The 19,489-nt window shown below is 46.3% G+C and overlaps 2 protein-coding genes across 2 annotated transcripts in view; both read right to left on the bottom strand.

The window, feature by feature from the left end:
* Positions 1–16,979, bottom strand: part of LOC307214766 (uncharacterized protein) — a 102,651-nt gene extending 85,672 nt beyond the window's left edge. The window contains exon 1 of the mRNA XM_079973748.1: positions 16,948–16,979. The gene's annotated coding sequence lies outside the window, so the exon portion shown is untranslated. The remainder of the gene's footprint in view (positions 1–16,947) is intronic.
* LOC307215067 (zinc finger protein 213-like) lies at positions 12,168–18,160 on the bottom strand. Its single transcript, XM_079974230.1, has 4 exons — positions 17,126–18,160; positions 12,634–13,110; positions 12,347–12,428; positions 12,168–12,233 (listed from the first exon to the last, which is right to left on the bottom strand). The coding sequence occupies exons 2-4, from the start codon at positions 13,033–13,035 to the stop codon at positions 12,220–12,222; spliced, it is 498 nt and encodes a 165-aa protein (XP_079830356.1). The 5' UTR covers positions 13,036–13,110; positions 17,126–18,160; the 3' UTR covers positions 12,168–12,219.
* Positions 18,161–19,489: the final 1,329 nt, after the last annotated feature.

Below are 19,489 nucleotides of genomic sequence, written 5' to 3'. Positions count from 1 at the left end.
AGTGGCCAAAATTGTGGAAGCCTTTTGGGAAAAAAGTATATTTCAGATGTTTGATGGCTCGTAACACGACTTCGTTTAGAGTAATACCACAAAATTATGTATCAATAGAAAGATAATTTAATGAAGAATGTAATTATCAATTCCAATCTGTTACCTCCGAGGATGTGGACAGGCTGCTTGGACGAGTGAAATCAACCACCTGTCTCCTGGATCCTTGCCCATCCTGGCTTATAAAAGCTAGCCGGGAAGGACTGGGCGATGGGCTTCGTGGGGTGGTGAATGTTTCCCTCCATGAGGGAGCCTTCCCAGACCCGCTGAAAGAGGCGGTTATTAAACCGCTTCTTAAAAAACCATCTTTAGATGCGGCCACGATGACCAACTACCGCCCAGTCTCAAATCTTCCATTCTTGGGCAAGGTGATTGAGCGAGTGGTTGCTGAACAACTCCAGGCACGCCTGGAAGAAGCGGACCATTTGGATCCCTTCCAGTCGGGATTCAGGCCTCATCATGGGACTGAAACTGCCTTGGTCGCACTGGTTGATGATCTCCGGCGGGCTAGGGACAAAGGTGAGAGCTGTTTCCTAGTTCTGCTGGATCTCTCAGTGGCGTTTGATACCATCGACCATAACATCCTTCTGGACCGTCTTGAGGGGCTGGGAGCTGGGGGCACTGTCATACAGTGGTTCCGCTCCTTCCTCCTGGGCCGTGTTCAGAAAGTGGTGGTGGGGGATGAGTGTTCAGACCCCTGGGCTCTCACTTGTGGGGTGCCTCAGGGTTCTGTCCTCTCCCCCATGCTTTTCAGCATCTACATGCAGCCGCTGGGAGAGATCATCAGGAGGTTTGGGTTGGGTGTTCATCAATATGCGGATGATACCCAGCTCTACCTCTCTTTTAAATCAGAACCAGTGAAGGCGGTGAAGGTCCTGTGTGAGTGTCTGGAGGCGGTTGGAGGATGGATGGCGGCTAACAGATTGAGGTTGAATCCTGACAAGACAGAAGTACTGTTTTTGGAGGACAGGAGGCGGGCAGGTGTGGAGGATTCCCTGGTCCTGAATGGGGTAACTGTGCCCCTGAAGGACCAGGTGCGCAGCCTGGGAGTCATTTTGGACTCACAGCTGTCCATGGAAGCACAGGTCAAATCTGTGTCCAGGGCAGCTGTTTACCAGCTCCATCTGGTACGTAGGCTGAGACCCTATCTGCCTGCGGACTGTCTCGCCAGAGTGGTGCATGCTCTGGTTATCTCCCGCTTGGACTACTGCAATGCACTCTACGTGGGGCTACCTTTGAAGGTGACTCGGAAACTACAACTAATCCAGAATGCGGCAGCTAGACTGGTGACTGGGAGCGGCCGCCGAGACCATATAACACCGGTCTTGAAAGACCTACATTGGCTCCCAGTATGTTTCCGAGCACAATTCAAAGTGTTGGTGCTGACCTTTAAAGCCCTAAACGGCCTCAGTCCAGTATACCTGAAGGAGCGTCTCCACCCCCATCATTCTGCCCGGATGCTGAGGTCCAGCGCCGAGGGCCTTCTGGCGGTTCCCTCATTGCGAGAAGCAAAGCTACAGGGAACCAGGCAGAGGGCCTTCTCGGTAGTGGCGCCCGCCCTGTGGAACGCCCTTCCAGCAGATGTCAAAGTGATAAACAACTACCTGACATTCAGAAGACATCTTAAGGCAGCCCTGTTCAGGGAAGTTTTTAACGTGTGATATTTTACTGTATTTTTGGTTTTTATGTAAGCCGCCCAGAGTGGCTGGGGAGGCCCAGCCAGATGGGCGGGGTATAAATAATAAATTATTATTATTATTATTATTATTATTATTATTATTATTATCTGTATTCTATCAAAAGTCATAGCGGAATAACCAGAAAAAGGAAGCACAACTTGCTTAGCTTGACTTTTGTCAGTGTGTTATGTTATACTGTGGAAAGTTGATATAAAATTTACAGATTGTATATTATTAAGAGAGAATTACATGAAAATGATGTATAGATGGTATATCACACCAGTGAAAATGGCAAAGATGTTTAAGAAAGAAAATAAGAGATGCTGGAGATGTCAAGAAAAGGAAGGAACATTTTATTATATGTGGTGGGAATGCAAATGCATTAAAAATATTGGGAAATGATATATAATGAACTGAAAAAAATGTTTAAAATGAGCTTTGGTAAACATCCTGAAGCCTTTCTGTTAGGTATCTCAAATCAAGAGCTGCCAAACGAAAAATGGACATTATTTATGTATGCTACAACAGCGGCAAATATCTTGACTACAAAATTGGAAGATGGAAGAAATACCATCAAAAGAACAATGGTAAGAAAAACTGATGAATTATGCAGAATTGGCTAAGCTAACAGAGAAACTACGAGAGAAGGACAAAAAGGATTTTAAAAGAGTTTGGGAACCATTTACAGGTTATTTGCAGAAACAACAACTGGCAGGGTCTGAATAAACATTCACAACTTTATTATAGTAACAGAAATTTTAGCAAAATGATAAGGGAATTTACTTTTACATAAAGCAGGACACAATAAATAAAACTAAATAACTCAGTAGAGGGGGAGTTGAGGGAAGTCCGGAGGACGGGAGGGAGAACATTTGTATATAACATGATGATTGAGATATTTTTATTTGTTATAAAATTCAATAAATATTCATTTTTTAAAAAGAAGAGAGGGGAGGCAGACTTCCTCATTGGACCTTCCCCGATCAGCCGAATTTATTAATATTTTAGAAAACCAATTTCCGTACTACTCACGGGTTATTGTTTTAAAGTCCAAAATGTCCCAGGAAAAAGGCAGCGCTCTCCGGCAACGGCTGTGCGGCTTCTCTCCACGGAAGTAGCGGTTGACTCTCAGCACCGCGCTGCTTCCCCCTCTTCACTTCGGAGCCCGTTTATGGGTTCCTTAGCGAGTTGGGGGGGCTCTAAAGGTGCCCGCCGAGTCCCATGATCACAGGCTTCGTCCGCCTGTGATTTTTGAAGGGTCCCCGCTTCGCCGTAGCGGAAAAAGACCTGTTTCCCGCGGAGCTATTCCCTCCAGTTCAGAGGGAGTCCGCTATTGCTGGTGGCGCCACCCCGGAAGTCCAAGAGAGCTGGAATACTAATGGTCTTAACTCCCCTCAGAAAAGGAAAAGAGTCTTTCATTTATTAAAAAAGGAACAATTGGACTTGATCTGTCTACAGGAAACATGTGATTAGGTTACACAGAAAAGTATTAATCAATAAAAGACTGGGTCAAGAGTTTATTTCATCGGACAAAGTCAAAAAAAGAGTAGTGATCTATGCAAAGGAGAGCCTATCACCGAAATTTATATTTAAAGATGACCAAGGAAGATTTGTGGCAATTGAAATTCAAGTACAAGGAGAGAAACTCTTGATAGTAGGAGTTTATGCACCAAATGAGGGGAAATCAGATTTTTTTTAAAAGTTACATGAGACTTTGATAGACTATTTGGATTACAATGTGATCATGATGGGGGATATGAATGGAGTGGTATCTACAAACATGGACAAGGCACAGAGACAGGTAGTCACTAAGGATGGCAGACTACCAATAACTTTTTTTTTGAGATGACTGACAATTTGGATTTAGTTGCTATTTGGAGAACAAAGAACCCCTTGGGTAGAGAGGGAACTCTTTTTCTCTGAAGCCAAAATGACATGGACAAGAATTGACAAATTTGGGTAACTAGAGGACTGGCTCCAAAGACAAGAAAAGTGGAAATTTGTTGGCGGAAATGACTGGCAGAATCCGAGACCAGGGAGAAGAGTCGGTGGAAGAAGACTGGAAGAAATTTAAAGACTATTTACAGAAATACTGCAAAATTAATGAATGTTAGAATGATGTTGGATTGAAATTAAGTGGTTTCTAGCTGTAATGGTATAAAAGAATATGAAAAAATGGTTTTTTAATAGGCAAAAATTTAATGCTATAATAATTTAAGATTAAAGATCAGGATAAAATAAGGAGGGAAAGGAATTGCTGAACTAATAAATTGAACTGGAATACAAAAAAGGGAGGTATGAGGAGGTCCGGGAAACAAGTAAATGAAAGATAAGTGATGAAAAGATTGAATTGTTTTTAACTATTTGTATTTTGTATTTTGTATTTTTTCTTTTTCATTTTGTAATATTGTAAAAACCTTAATAAATATTTATAAAAATTTAAAAAAGAAAAGTGGAAATTTGCCCTAAAACTTGCTCCAACCATAATGCTGTAAAGATGGAGATGAAACTAACACCAATTGGCTCTTTCAGATGGAGGATGAATGACACCTTGTTTAGGGACGAAGAAGTGATTAAGAAGGCCCAAAAAACCTTGAGAGACTATTTTGAGATAAATATGAATACTACTGTTGAAAAAAGAGTAATCTGGGATGCAAGTAAAGCGGTCATGAGAGGGTTCCTGATACAACAGAATGCAATAAAGAAGAGAACTCAAAACGAGAAGAAAGACAAAATTTTGGAGAAAATAAAGGAAGGTGAGAAGAAACTGAGAGCAAAACCAAAGTTGCAAGAGATTTTGAGAGAAATAAAGTTATATCAAGTACAATATATAAAAATGATGAACCAGGAAATAGAATGGAAAATTAAACAGATGAGACAAAAGACATTTGAGTCGGCTAATAAATGTGGGAAATTGCTGGCCTGGCAAATAAAAAAAGACAAAAACTCAACACTATCAAAAATTTGGAAGTGGAAGGAAAGAATATACAGAACCCAGTGGAGATTAGAAATTGTTTCCAGAGGTACTTTAAGCAACTATATACACAAGGGCCACAGAAAGAAATTGACATAGATCGATTTTTGAAAATAAATGGACTACAAAAAATCTCTCAAGAAAACAAGCTAATGTTGAATTATAAAATAACTGAACAGGAGGTAGAAGGTGCCATCCAGAATATGCAATTGGGTAAATCTCCAGGGCCGGACGGCTTAACTTCAAGATACTATAGATCTTTGAAAAGTTGGATAATACAACCACTAAAGGAAGTTTGCAATGAAATTTTGGAAGGGAAAAAAGCACCAGAGTCGTGGAAGGAAGCTTACATTACACTTATACCAAAAACTGAGTCTGAGAAGACACAGCTTAAGAATTACCGCCCCATATCTGCTTAATGTGGATTATAAAATTTTCGCAGATATTTTGGCTAAAAGATTAAAAAAAGTACTAGTGGAAGAGATACATAAAGATCAAGCAGGCTTTCTCCCGGGCAGACACTTGTCTGATAATACGAGAAACATAATTAACATTTTAGAGAAATTAAAAGTGAATATTAACACCAAGGCTGTTTTGATATTTGTGGATGCGGAGAAAGCCTTTGACAATATTTCCTGGAGTTTTATGAAGAACCTACAGGGGATGGGGGTTGGTCAAGGTTTTGGAAATGGTATAAGTGCAATATTCTCTGAACAAAAGGCTAAACTAATTGTTAATAATGTGGTGACAGAGGAATTTAAGATAGAGAAAGGGACACGACAAGGTTGCCCAATTTCCCCATTTCTTTTTATATCGGTCCTGGAGGTCCTGTTAAATATGATTAGAAGGGACCAATTGGTTAAGTCGGAGCCAAACAGTACAAATTGAAAGCATTTGCAGATGACTTAGTATTGACATTACAGGAGCCAGAATCTAGTACTAAAAGAGTATTGGAACTGATTCAAGAATTTGGTCAGGCCGCAGGATTTAAGTTGAGTAAGTTAAAAACCAAGGTTTTAGAGAAAAATCTAACAGTGATTGAGAGAGGTTTCAGAGGGAGACAGGTTTAACTTTGGTTAAGAAAGTGAAATACCTGGGGGTTAATATGACTGCTAAGAAGGTGAATTTATTTAAATATAACTATGAAAAATGCTGGACGGAAGTGAAAAAAGATTTACAAATTTGAAGCTTTCATTGCTAGGCCGTATTGCTGCGATAAAAATGAATGTATTGCCAAGAATGTTGTTTTTGTTTCAAACTTTGCAAATTTTGGATAAAAGGGACTGTTTCAAGAAGTGGCAGAGAGATATTTCTAGATTTGTCTGGCAGGGCAAGAAGCCCAGAATAAAACTTAAAATACTAACGGATGCAAAAGAAAGAGGTGGATTTGCCCTGCCAGACCTCAAACTTTATTATGAATCAGCCACATTTTGCTGGCTGAGAGAATGGCTGCTTCTTGAAAACACAGCCATTTTGGATTTAGAAGGTTTTAATAATGTATTTGGGTGGCATGCATATTTGTGGTATGACAAGGTCAAAGCACATAAAGCATTTAAAAATCAGGACTTCCGGGTCATTGCCAACGATTAATGGCGGATTCCCTCTGAGCTTCAGATCGGGATCGGGTCTCACTGCTGCGGCAAAGTGGGGACCCTTTAAAAATCGCAGGCGGGGGAAGCCTGCCAACGTGGGGACTCGGCGGGCACCATTTGCGCTCCCCCAAGTTGCAAAGGAGCCCAAAAAGGTGGCCGGTCCAGAGGTGGTCTTGCAATCGCCATATCGCTTAAAATGAGCGCTAAACTCTCGCTAGTTCAGACTTTTCCTCCTTTTGCCTTTACAGGTCTGATTTCAAGCGAAAAATTCTCCCTATTAATCACCAATGTTTATCTTCCTCCAGGTGGTCTTATATCGGACCTCCATTATAGATGGGATTCTCTGGAAGATCATTTATTGGCACGCTATGTTATGTACCCTAATATTCCATCAATAATGGGTGGTGACTTTAATGCACGTACAGCCACCAACTGGGATGGGATAATTAAGGCCAAGTGGTGGGTATCTCCCCCCTACCCAAAATCTGATTTAATCTCTTTTACATCAAGAAGATCTAAGGACATCACAGTGATCCATGGGACGGATATCTCCAGGCTTGACTGCTGTAATTCGCTCTACGCGGGGCTGCCCTTGAAGCTGTCCCAGAAACTCCAGCGGGTGCAGAATGCTGCAGTGAGGCTCCTCACGGGGTCTCTGCCGTGGGAGCATATTCACCCAGTGCTTTTCCAGCTGCACTGGCTCCCAGTGGAGTACAGGGTCAGATTTAAGGTGCTGCTTTTGACCTTTCAAGCCCTTCACGGCCTAGGACCCTCTCAACACTGGCTCCGGCCTGGTGGAACGCTCTGTCTCATGAGACCAGGGCCCTGCAGGATCTGATTTCTTTCCGCAGGGCCTGTAAGACAGAGTTGTTCCACCTGGCCTTTGGCTTAGAATCAGTTTGATTCCCTCCCCCTCTTTCTTTTTCCTTTCTCCTCCCATGAAGAGACTGCATCCGAATGTTTTAATGTTGTATCTTAATCTTTTAAATTGTTTTATAATCAACTTGTTTTTATTACTGGTTGTTAGCCACCCTGAGCCTGGTCTTGGCTGCGGAGGCCAGGGTATAAACAAAATTTTATTATTATTATTATTAATAATTCCATCTTGGTTTCACATTATCACAGCTGCAGAACTAAAAAACTTGCTTCACTCCATGGGAAGGTGTTGTAAGGCCAGAATTAAACCTAAAGGTTACCAAAGTCACTATTAAATGACATGGTGAGAATTTCTGTATATCTCCCTTTTTCTATGTGTTTCACATTTCTTTTTTATGACTGCTGTTCTAATAAATACTCCTTCATAAAAGTTATTGCATTGCATTCTTCATCAAATTATCTTTCCTACGGTATCACTCCGAAAAAAGTGGTGCTATGAGCCATCAAACCTCGGAAACACACTTTTTAAAAAGTTTCCACGATTTAGCCACTAGCTGTTCATTTAAAGTTAAAGTTTTTTTTGTATGGGATCAGATGGTTATTATTAATGTTTCATGTGTATGTATGTGTTGGAAGCCACCCAGAGTGGCTGGGGCAACCCAGTCAGATGGGCAGGGGGTAAATAAAAATTACTACTATTATTATCACTGCTACTAATACCGGAGATTCAATCAGCCTGGCTCTTCTCTGGGACGGATTTTGTTTGGCCCAGTCATGGCATCCCCTCCATCGCCAATGTCAGGCATCTCTTGGGTCAACCCAAGAAAACAAAAACAGAAAACCTGACAGAAGCTACTTATCTTTCCTAACAATTCTGAAGCTGACATTTAAAATGGCCTGGGCATTTCAGACCAGCCCAACCGTGGTATAAAGAGGCAGAACAGGAGGAAGATGGTTCTCAGAAAAGAACTGTAATTTACTGTTTATTGTGGGGGTGTTAGGTTCCCAGGTGTTGTAGGTGTCAGGATCTTTATCTCACCAGCTGGTCAGCAAGTAGCACTATGGTTGTTTATATCATGTGAGTGTCTGAGAGCGTGAGACAGGGAGTCTCGGTACTGTTGAGTACTGCGACAGAAGTCACTTCCACTTCTGTGTGAGATGTTGTTCTGTACTGCTGCTGAGAGAGAGAGAGCGGACATGCTGGTGGGTTCTCTGTATATATGGACTGTAAATAAAGTAGTTTATAGCTACTGATTGTCCTTTTCTTCTGCAATGAGATGCCAGAAGACGAGCGTACTCCTCTCAGGAGGGAGGGGTCTCTCTGGACTGAGGAAGATTTACAGCTAGAGAGAGACCACCGGAGAGACACCCCAGTGTCTTGGGAAGGTGGTGGCCTTCCTGGGCGTTTTTCCAACAGTAGGGGGCGCTGTTGAGCTCTGTGAAAATATGTGAGGTTTGTCACATAGAGGTATTTTTTGAATTTCCAGGCAGATATGATGTTCCCACACGGAGGCTTACCAAGAGAGGCCACGATCCTACGATTCTCCTCCATGACATCCTTATGCAGAGCTCTCTGGTCAGGATCCAGCAACGCCCACTCCTCATCCGTGAAATGAACAGCAACATCTTCAAAACACACTGGACCCTAAAAGAAAAAGGGAAATGTCCTCCTCTGAGACAGCAGAAATATAATCTGCTACACAATGCTCTGTGGTTTCCTTCCTCTTAATTGCTGCGCTATTTCTTTTTATATATATATTTTTAATTTTAACTAATAAATTATAAAATGTACCACAAAACTTATCCCTCATACAATCTTTTTGAACTTCCATCAGCACCTCTGATGATCCACCATTTTCACCACTTCTTATGCATTTCTTAACTTTATATTGCCTTTACATCTCTTAACAAATCATCCTCCCCCTTGTCCATTTTTTCCATACTTCTAATAATACTCCTCACAAAACTTCTTGCAACCCTACAAACGTCGTCTGTTCTTCACAATTACTTTTCAGTTTACTCCAGTCTTCCGGGAATTTCTGGTCTCGCCGGTTTTGAATCCTTCCTGTTAGTTTATCTAATTCTGCTGCGTTATTTCAGTAGGATTGCTTTGCTGCACATTTTAATTATGGGTAGCTATTTCAATGCTTAAATTCAATTATTTTATTCTGCTTTTAATTACGGGTATTCGTCTTTGTGCAAATAGGTGGTACTCCAGCTTATGTTTTCCACGTTATTATGCCTACGCAGGGATTCCAGTTTCCCCGATGGAAGGATCCACTTTCTCCTCTCCTCGTGAGTTGTTCTGGGGAGGTTCCCTTCCAATGCCCTAGAGCCAAATTCAAGGGGTTCCTGGGGGCATGGAGAGGGGGAGGAGTGGGGGGCAGGCCCCATTTTGCAGCAGATGGGGCTGGCTAGGTGAATCCTGGACATTATTTGTTCTCGTCTGTCCAATGCTTAGAAGCCTATTTTAGCATTCAGTGATGAATATAGAAATACAAGAAGCCTAGTTTGGATGGCCATCTGTCTTGGGTGATCTAGCTGAGACTCCTGCTATGCAGGGGGCGGGACTAGATGACCCTTGGGGTCCCTTTCAGCTCTAGGATCCCATAAAAACTGCAACTAGAGATGAATCCTACTGGCGACATTCAGAAGGCTGGTGTCACAGAGTTATCTGGGCAGGAAATCCCACAGTTCACAGCTGGATTTAACTCTTTATCAGCAAGAACACGATATTCACAGACTTGGCTGAGTTTCAGGCGTAATGAGCAGCTCATTCCCGGAGGGTCTGTCACTTTGCATTTCTTAGTGCAGAAAGTATGGATCTGATATTGATATTTCCTATAAAGGAGTACGACAAGGCTGTATATTGTCTCCCTGCTTATTTAACTTATATGCAGAATTCATCATGCGAAAGGCTGGACTGGATGAATCCCTCGCCGGAATTAAGATTGCCGGAAGAAATATCAACAATCTCAGATATGCAGATGACAAAACATTGATGGCAGAAAGTGAGGAGGAATTAAAGAACCTTTTAATGAGGGTGAAAGAGGAGAGTGCAAAATATGGTTTGAAGCTCAACATCAAAAAACAAAGATCATGGCCACTGGGCCCGTCACCTCCTGGCAAATAGAAGGGGAAGAAATGGAGGCAGTGAGAGATTTTACTTTCTTGGGCTCCATGATCACTGCAGAGGGTGACAGCAGTTACAAAATTAAAAGGCGCCTGCTTCTTCGGAAAAAAGCAATGACAAACCTAGACAGCACTTAAAAAGCAGAGACATCACCTTTCCAACAAAGGTCCGTATAGTTAAACCTATGATTTTCCCAGTAGTGATGTATGGAAGTGAGAGCTGGACCATAAAGAAGGCTGATCGCCGAAGAACGGATGCTTTTGAATTATGGTGCTGGAGGAGACTCTTGAGAGTCCCATGGACTGCAAGAAGATCCAACTTCTCCATTCTGAAGGAAATCAGCCTTGAGTGCTCACTGGAAGGACAGATCGTGAAGCTGAGGCTCCAATACTTTGGCCACCTCATGAGAAGAGAAGACTCCCTGGAAAAGACCCTGATGTTGGGAAAGATGGAGGGCACAAGAAGAAGGGGACGACAGAGGACGAGATGGTGGGACAGTGTTCTCGAAGCTACCAGCATGAGTCTGACCAAACTGCGGAAGGTAGTGGAAGACAGGAGGGCCTGGCGTGCTCTGGTCCAGGGGGTCACGAAGAGGCGGACACGACTAAACGACTAAACAAAAACAACAATACTAATTAATTCAAGAGGGTTCCGGAAGCTTCTCTGCGTAAAAGAAACAAGCAGAAGGTTCCTGATGTTTGGGTTATTCCTTCAGAGAAGCTGAGTACAGCTGGGTTAAAGTGGTTCTGTTATGTCTTCTGTCAAGGTCATGCTGACTATAAGAAGAGGCCAGAAGGAGCCTGGGTTTCTCTCTCTCTCTCTCTCTCTCTCTCTCTTTCTCTCTTCCTTCTGGTGTTCTGTACATAGTATGCTGAGTCTTAAGGTTTAAATTTATTATAAGTCGTGGGAAATTTCAGTTAAGTCTGCTGCAACTGGATTTCTTATGGACAGGGCCAATCCTGAACGTTTTGGATGTGGGACCATTATGCTCATTTGCCTTCAGTAGCAGTAAAGCTCTGCTGGATGAAATACAATTGCCTCTGGTCTATTTTGGGGAATACTGCAACGTCTTTACAATTTCACTCTGCTAACTATACATTGTAGTTCTGCTCTGGATCAATATTGAGTAGAATTTTAAGACAGTGTCTTCCTCCACAAAAGCAGTTGCCAAGAGTGAAGGCCCCCAACTCCCCACAGCTTTCCAAGCCCCCTCCTCTCTGGGGTTTCTGGCAAGCGATTGAACAGTGCGCCAGTGTGCAGCCTGCCTTTGCTCCTCCATTGTCAGACGTCTCCTGGCTCTGAGAGACAAGCAGGGAGGGTGGCTTCTGGCAGAAGGAGAGGGAGCCCCCGCTGACTCCTCCTTCTCCTGACTCACCTCTGACTCTCGACCTCCCTCCTCCCACTCATCTCCTTCCTCTTCTGCCTCCGATTCTGGACTGCATTCTGCCTCAGAGTCTCCCAGCTCACTAAACCCTGTTGCCCCTTCAGCTTCTGACACCTCCTCTTCCCAGGCTTCTCCCTCTGACCGCCCATCCTTCCTCCACCTCCACTCCGTGGGGTCTGAGATGTCTTCCTTTCCTGGTTCCCTGGCTGCTTCCTCCCACCATTCCTCTGTGCCCAACCAGTCCATGACATTGCTCCATCCCTCGGCCTCTGACCCCACAAGGCAGCTTCCCCTGACCTGATCTGGTTCCACAGCTGCTGCTTCCCTTCTGCCCCCATGAAAAGATGGATCAGGAGGTCTTGCCGGCATCATTCTGTCACCTGCAAGAGAAAAAAGGTAAGCAGGATTCCAGGAGTGCCTACTTCTCTCACAGAGGAAACAGGACATCTCTATCTACAGATAGGCCTTTGAGAAAGCCTTACCTGCTGAGTGCATTTGGACGTTTGTGCCCATTTCATGTTAGTTGTGCAAAACTATTTCTCCCTTCCTTTGGACCCTTGTTCCCAACTGTTCCCCCCCCCCAAAAAAAAAGGAACTCAGAGATTAGTTGGAAAACCAACAGAACGAGACCAAATGGAGAAAAGCCACCTTCCTCCTTACCCAGTGGCCTCTCTCTGGTGTCCAACGGAGGCCTCTCTGCCTCACAGGAATCCAGGTCCATTTCTGCAAAACGATCCCTTTTCTGAAAGAGCAACAACGATTCCAAACAGAGAATGAATGGTGAGAAATGTTAGAAAGAGAATGACAAGGACAGAAGTTTAAGGGTGTGAAATCTCATCCCATGGATGCCTTCCCAGGAAAAGAATGGGCCAACAGTAGAGCATTATGGGATGTTCTCTGTCCTGTTTGGAGCCCCTTGCGAGTATCCAGAGGAAAGTCTCTCTCACCTGCTCTCTCTCCTCTGCCTGACTCAGGAGGAAACCTTCGGCCAGGGCCACCGCCTGGGAACTGGTCTCCGCTCCGCATTCCCTCACCCAGCTCTCCATCTCCGGGGGAAGGACAGCCAGGAACTGCTCCAAGATCACCAGGTCCAGCACCTCAGCTTTCGTGTGCCTTTCTGGCTTCAGCCACTGACGGTCAAGGTGGTAGAGTCGGCTGCAAACCTCTCGGGGTCCCATGGCCTCCTGGCAGCAGAACCTCCCAAACTGCTGGCTCTGCCCCTCTGAGCGGAGGGTGTCCTCCTCACCCAGGATCTTCTGCCCAGAGTTTTCCCAGAATCCCCCACTGCTCCCAGTTTGGATGACATGGCCTCTTCCTGCTCCAGGGCCGGCTGAGTCTTGCTCATCCATCGGTGCTCTAAGAGATGGGAAGGAACCCTTTGGTCTTCTGCCAAGTTCTGTCTTAATGAGAAGCTCTTGCCAATCCTACAAAGCAAATGCTTTGTTACGTAAAAGTTTTTATTATTATTAGTCAATATTTTTATTTTTTGTATAGTTTGTATAGTTTTGTTCTTTAGGTGAGAGGGTCAGGGCTGTCTGGGAGTCGGCCCCATTCAACAGAATGGCAGGGGGCGGGTTCCCCGGGGGAGGAGCACTGGGACACCCGATCACAGTGATCACGGGTAGGAGGAGGAGTTACACTATGACCAGACCATGTCATTGTTTGAGGACTATCCCTGCCTCCGGGTCTGGTCTTGACCGGGTGGATACTGGAATCAGCAAGGGAGACCCACGTGACCTGAAGGGGCTGCTGTGCAATGCCAGGTCAATGATTCATGAGACCACTGCCATCCACGACTTGGATGGATGTGGGTGATCTGACACGAAGTGAAACAAAAACAAAAGAAGTGTCATGGTCGGATCACTTCCTGGTGCAACTGGACTTCTCCACGACCCTTCCCCTCTGCAGGGAGGTGGGACTGATTTGCATGGCCCACCCCTGGTACTTAATGGATCCAAATGGTTTCCAGAAAGGAGGAGGGGATGTTTTATCCCATGTTGATGGCCTTTCAGCTGATTTCCTTGTGGCGCCTGGACAGCCCCGTGGTTCTTCCGCAGCTGAGGACGATGAAAAAAATACTGAGATGGCTAGAGTGTCGGTGGCAGAAAACACACTCTGAATCTGACAAAATACGGGTTAGAGCTCAATGTCGAGCCTACCAAGTGGCAATAGCAATGGCTTTCTTCACCGCCTCTATTGCATCTGCAGAAAACAACACCAGGAGACTCTTTCAGGCGGTTCGCTATTTAGTGGAACCACCTGCATCATTGGGGCCTCAAAAGGACCCTAAGATCTCCTTCAATGATTTGGCAAAGTTTTGTGCAGTTAAATTGACCCAGATTTGGAAAGAGGTAGACTCCACCATGGGAGCAGGGCCAGGGTGGGAGAGTGCTAGAGTCCCGTCTAGTCAGGTTGCGTGGGATCAGTTCAAGTTTGTTACCTCCAAGGATGTGGACAGGCTGCTTGGACAAGTGAAACTGACCACCTTTCTCCTTGATCATCCTGGCTCATAAAAGTGAACCGGGAAGGGCTGGGTGATGGGCTCTGTGGGGTGGTGAATGCTTCCCTCTGTGAGGGAGCCTTCCCAGACCCGCTGAAAGAGGTGGTCATTAAACCGCTACTTAAAAAAACATCTTTAGACCCAGCCAATTTGGCCTGGCATGCTCTGGTCCAGGGGGTCGCGAAGAGTCGAACACAACTAAACGACTAAACAACAACAACAACAATTTGGCCAACTATCGCCCAGTCTCAAATTTACCATTCTTGGGCAAGGTGAATGAGCGGGTGGTTGCCAAACAACTCCAAGCACACCTGGAGGATGCGGACCATTTGGATCCCTTCCAATCGTGATTCAGGCCTCACCATGGGACTGAAACTGCCTTGGTCGTGCTGGCTGATGATCTCCGGCGGGCCAGGGACAAAGGTGAGAGCTGTTTCCTAGTTCTGCTGGATCTCTCAGCGGCGTTTGATACCATCGACCATAACATCCTTCTGGACCGTCTAGAGGGGCTGGGAGCTGGGGGCACTGTCATACAGTGGTTCCGCTCCTTCCTCCTGGAACGTGGCCAGAAAGTGGTGGGGGGGGATGAGTCTTCAAACCTTTGGGCTCTCACTTGTGGGGTGCCTCAGGGTTCTGTCCTCTCCCCCTTGCTTTTTAACATACATATGAAGCCACTGGGAGAGATCATCAGGGGGTTTGGGCTGGGTGTTCATCAGTATGCGGATGATACCCAGCTCTACCTCTCCTTTAAATCAGAACATGTGAAGGCGGTGAAGGTCCTGTGTGAGTGTCTGGAGGCGGTTGGAGGATGGATGGCGGCTAACAGATTGAGATTGAATCCTGACAAGACAGAAGTACTGTTTTTGGGGGACAGGAGGCGGGCAGGTGTGGAGGACTCCCTGGTCCTGAATGGGGTAACTGTGCCCCTGAAGGACCAGGTGCGCAGCCTGGGAGACATTTTGGACTCACATCTGTCCATCGAGCTGCAGATCAATTCTGTGTCCAGGGTGGCTGTTTACCAGCTCCATCTGGTACGTAGGCTGAGACCCTATCTGCCAGCTGACTGTCTCGCCAGAGTAGTGCATCCTCTAGTTATCTCCTGCTTGGACTACTGCCATGCACTCTACGTGGGGCTACCTTTGAAGGTGACCCAGAAACTACAACTACCGTAATCCAGAACGCGGTAGCTAGACTGGAAGCTGGTGACTGGGAGTGGCCGCTGTGACCACATAACAACAATCCTGAAAGGCCTACATTGGCTACCAGTACATTTCCAGGCACAATTCAAAGAGTTGCTGCTAACCTTGAAAGCCCTAAATGGCCTCAGTCCAGTAGTCCTGAAGGAGCATCTCCACCCCCATTGTTCTGTCCGGACACTGAGGTCCAGCACCAAGGGCCTTCTGGCGGTTCCCTCATTGCGAGGAAGGTTACAGGAAACCAGGCAGAGGGCCTTCTCGGTGGTGGCACCCGCCCTGTGGAACTCTCTCCCATCACATGTCAAGGAAATAAACTACTATCTGATGTTTAGAAGACATCTGAAGGCAGCCCTGTTTAGGGAAGTTTTAAATGTTTGATGTTTCATTCTGTTTTTAGTATTCTATTGGGAGACACCCAGAGTGGGTGGAGTATTTTATTATTATTATTATTATTATTATTATTAGAACCAGCGCTGGATTGCACCACAGCCCAAACCATGAGGTATCTGGAGGAGGAGGAGGAGAAGGAGAAGACAAAGAAAGCAGACTCCTGGGGTGGGGTCCCTTTTTCTTTGCTCTGAGGGCCAGGTATGTACCTGGCAAACCCCATGAGGGCCAAAGACATTGCCCTTGAAATTTAGGAAACTAATTTATTATGATTATTGTCTTAGAGAGCTTAACACATGCACAGCCACTGATGCCAAGGTCCCTGGAGGCTCAGTGAGTAGCAGCGCCCATTTCCGGCTCAGCTGGTTTTCCAGCACCAATCCCTTTGGGAGAGAGAGGATGTGGTCCTGGGATGCCCTGCTCTGGGTGCGAGGGGATTGCTGCAGTGGCCTCCGTGGGGAGCTGCCCTGGGAGACACTGGGAGACACTGGGAAACTGGTCCCCAATGCAGCAGCCAGACTCTGGGCTGGGATCCCTCTCTTTATTCGTAGCCTTTCTCTCTCACCTTTCCTTCCTCACTCCCTCCCCGTGAGTTATTTTTTTTTTGGGGGGGGGGGGGCTAGTCCATCTCATCCAGCTTTGGAAAACCATTTGCACCTGTTTCCTCTGTTGTGCAATGAGGCTGAGCGATGTCACTCAAAGTTAAAGTCCTAGGGACTCCTTTGTACTGTATAAAGAAGGGAGATTTGGGGGAGTCATTGTTTTTCTGAAAGGGGGGGCGGAGGGCCAAATGAGTTTGGGATCCTCTGATCTGCAGGAAGGAGAGCGCGGCAGCCCTGGCCCCTCCCTGGCAGGACCCCCTCCTCCTCCCTGACTTGGGGTCCCCCCCCTCTTCCCGGCAGGATCTCTCCTTCCCTGACCTTCCTCCTGGGGAGTCTGGCAAAAAGCTCTGGCTCTCAGCCCAGGGGCTCCTTCCTCCTCTGGGTAGCAGGAGCATATGGGGGGGGTCTTTGCACCCCTGACCTTCTCCTCCTCCCGGACTTGGGGTCCCCCCCCCTGCAGGCGCAGATCAGCCCCCCCCCCGGCCTCCTCCCCTGCTGCAGCCCTGAGACCCCCACCAGATCCCAGAGAGAGAGAGGGGAGACTCACCAGATCCCAGAGAGAGAGAGGAGACTCACCAGATCCCAGGAGGGGGGAGCGAGGCAGCCCTGGCCCCTCCCTGGCAGGACCCTCTCCTCCTCCCTGACTTGGGGTCCCCCCCCCTGCAGGAGCAGATCAGGCCCCCCCCCAGGCCTCCTCCCCTGCTGCAGCCCTGGGACCCCCACCAGATCCCAGAGAGAGAGGGGGGAGACTCACCAGATCCCAGGAGGGGAGAGCGAGGCAGCCCTTGCAGGAGAGACACCCAAGCAGGAAAGGAGGGGGGGGCCTTGGCTCTGGAGGACCTGCCCCTCCCGTCCACTTCCTGTCCTCTCTAGGAAGGCAGCTCGGTTCCCTTTAACCCTTGCAAGGCCGAGTCCACCCACGCCTGCAGCCAGGCAGATTTCCATGATTTTCTGTTATCTGCGATGGCTGTGGAGGGCCAGCTGCCCCCCTGGCGAGGCCACTGCCCGGCTCTCCTCTTGGCTGGGCGCTGAGCACCTCCCTGCCTTGGCCTGCAGCCCCATCTTCTCGCAGTCCTCGCGCTGCTGGCTTCCTTCCCCTCGGCTGCCCCGCCTAGGCGAGCCCGGAGGAGGAGGAGGAGGAGGAAGAGCAGCAGCTCGTCTCCCTCAGGGCAGCCTGCCAGCGGAGGATCGGCCGCCTTTCTCGGGCTATTTGGGAGCGCTTTGGCCCAAGCTGCCTCTCAACTGCCGAAACAGCGGAAGCAGCCGCCTCCTCGCCCTCCCAGCCAATAGGCAGCCGAGCTTCCCGCAGTCCACAGTCGCCTGCCCAATCAGCAGACAGGCCCGTCCCGCCCAAAAGCAGGGAGAATTCATCGGGAGCCAGAAAAGGTCCTCTCACACCCGGGAAAGCAGGTGGCGGACCTGAAGGCCTCAGGATTGAACACGCTTCTGCAGCTTCCCTCCAATTCACTTGCTGCACTTCAGGGAGATGTTCAGGTTTCCAGAATAGGTGGTGAAAGGCTGAACTCTCTTTCTGCGGCTTCTCTCTCACCCCCGAACTTAGTTATGAGGGGTCTTTCCGTGAGGTACTTTTGACACAGCCCAGCTTCCTTCACAGCCAGGGGCCACTTTTCCTGGGTTCCCCTCAGGTATTTTCCTTCGTATGCCAGACCCAGGGGATCCTCTCAGCCCTTGCCACGGACTCGGGAATCTCCTTTTCCTAGAAGATCTCTCCCCTCCTGACTGGAAGGAGACCCCAGAAGAAGAAGAAGAGAGTCTTCCCACAGCTTCTCCCTCCAGACCCTCAACATGGTCTCCCCATCTCAGCTGTGAGGCTCCTTCCTCTGGCTCCATAGATATTCTCCTCAGAGCAGAGGATCCACTCAGATCAGAGCCACTTCTCCCTCCCTCCCTCCACCCTCTCCTCATCCCCATCTTCTCCCAACCTTCCCTCTCTCCCATCTCTTTTTTTTATACAAATATTTATTAAAGTTTAACAAATACAGAGAAACGAAAGACAAACAATAAAAGATTACAATAAAAAAGGAAAAAAAATATTGGAAAAACAAAACAAAAAAAGACAGAAGCATTTTAAAAACACAAACATTTTAAAAGGAAAAAAGAATAAAAACCATATTTTCATATCCTTATTTTACATTTACTTATTTCCTTGGCTTCCTCAAACCTCCCTCTTTGTATTCCAGTCCAATTAATTATTTCAGCAAGTCCTTTCCCTCTTTCTCAAATTTAAATCCAAACTTCTTCTTAACGCCATTTAGCCTTAAATTTTACCCTTTAACCATATTCAATCTACTCTTACTTAATTCTTAATAACATTTCTACTAAAGCCGGATAACTTCTTTCCAACAACCTCCTAACATTCATTAATTTTACAATATTTCTGTAAATAATCTTTAATTTTTTTCCAGTCTTCTTCCACCGACTCTTCTCCCTGGTCTCGGATTCTGCCAGTCATTTCCGCCAGTTCCATATAGTTCATCACCTTCATCTGCCATTCTTCCAAAGATTATCGGGCAAATGGTAGATTTTTGCCAGCTTGACTGGTGTCAGGTACCACCTGTAGATCATTTTCATTAAATTCTCTTTCGAGGCATTACATGCCGTAAACTTCATACCTGTGGTCCATAACTGTTCCCAGTCAGCCATCATAATGTTATGTCCAACATCATGTGCCCATTTAACCATAGCAGATTTTACCGTTTCGTCCTGAGTGCTCCATTTCAACAGCAAGTTATACATTTTTGACAAATTCTTAACTTTAGAATCTAACAATTCTGTTTCCAATTTTGATTTTTCCACTTGAAAGCCTATTTTTTTATTCACATTATATACTTCCCTTATTTGATAGTAATGGAGCCAGTCTCGCACTTTATTCTTTAATTTTTCAAAGGTCTGCAATTTTAACCTGTCACCTTCTTGTTCCAGAATTTCACAATACTTCGGCCAATTGGCCTCCATACTGAGTTTTTCATCTCAAATCCCCTCAGAAATGGCTCCCTTTATTTTCCCTCCAAAAGTCCTGGCGCCACCCCCCCTCTGGGTAGCCAATCAGAAAGCGGCTCTGGCCCCCTGGTGGAATGGTGAGGCACTGCACCCCCAG

This window comes from Podarcis cretensis (genome assembly GCF_951804945.1).
Source record: "Podarcis cretensis genome assembly, chromosome: 4".
NCBI lineage: Eukaryota > Metazoa > Chordata > Lepidosauria > Squamata > Lacertidae > Podarcis > Podarcis cretensis.
This window is presented reverse-complemented; position numbering and strand designations above follow the sequence as displayed.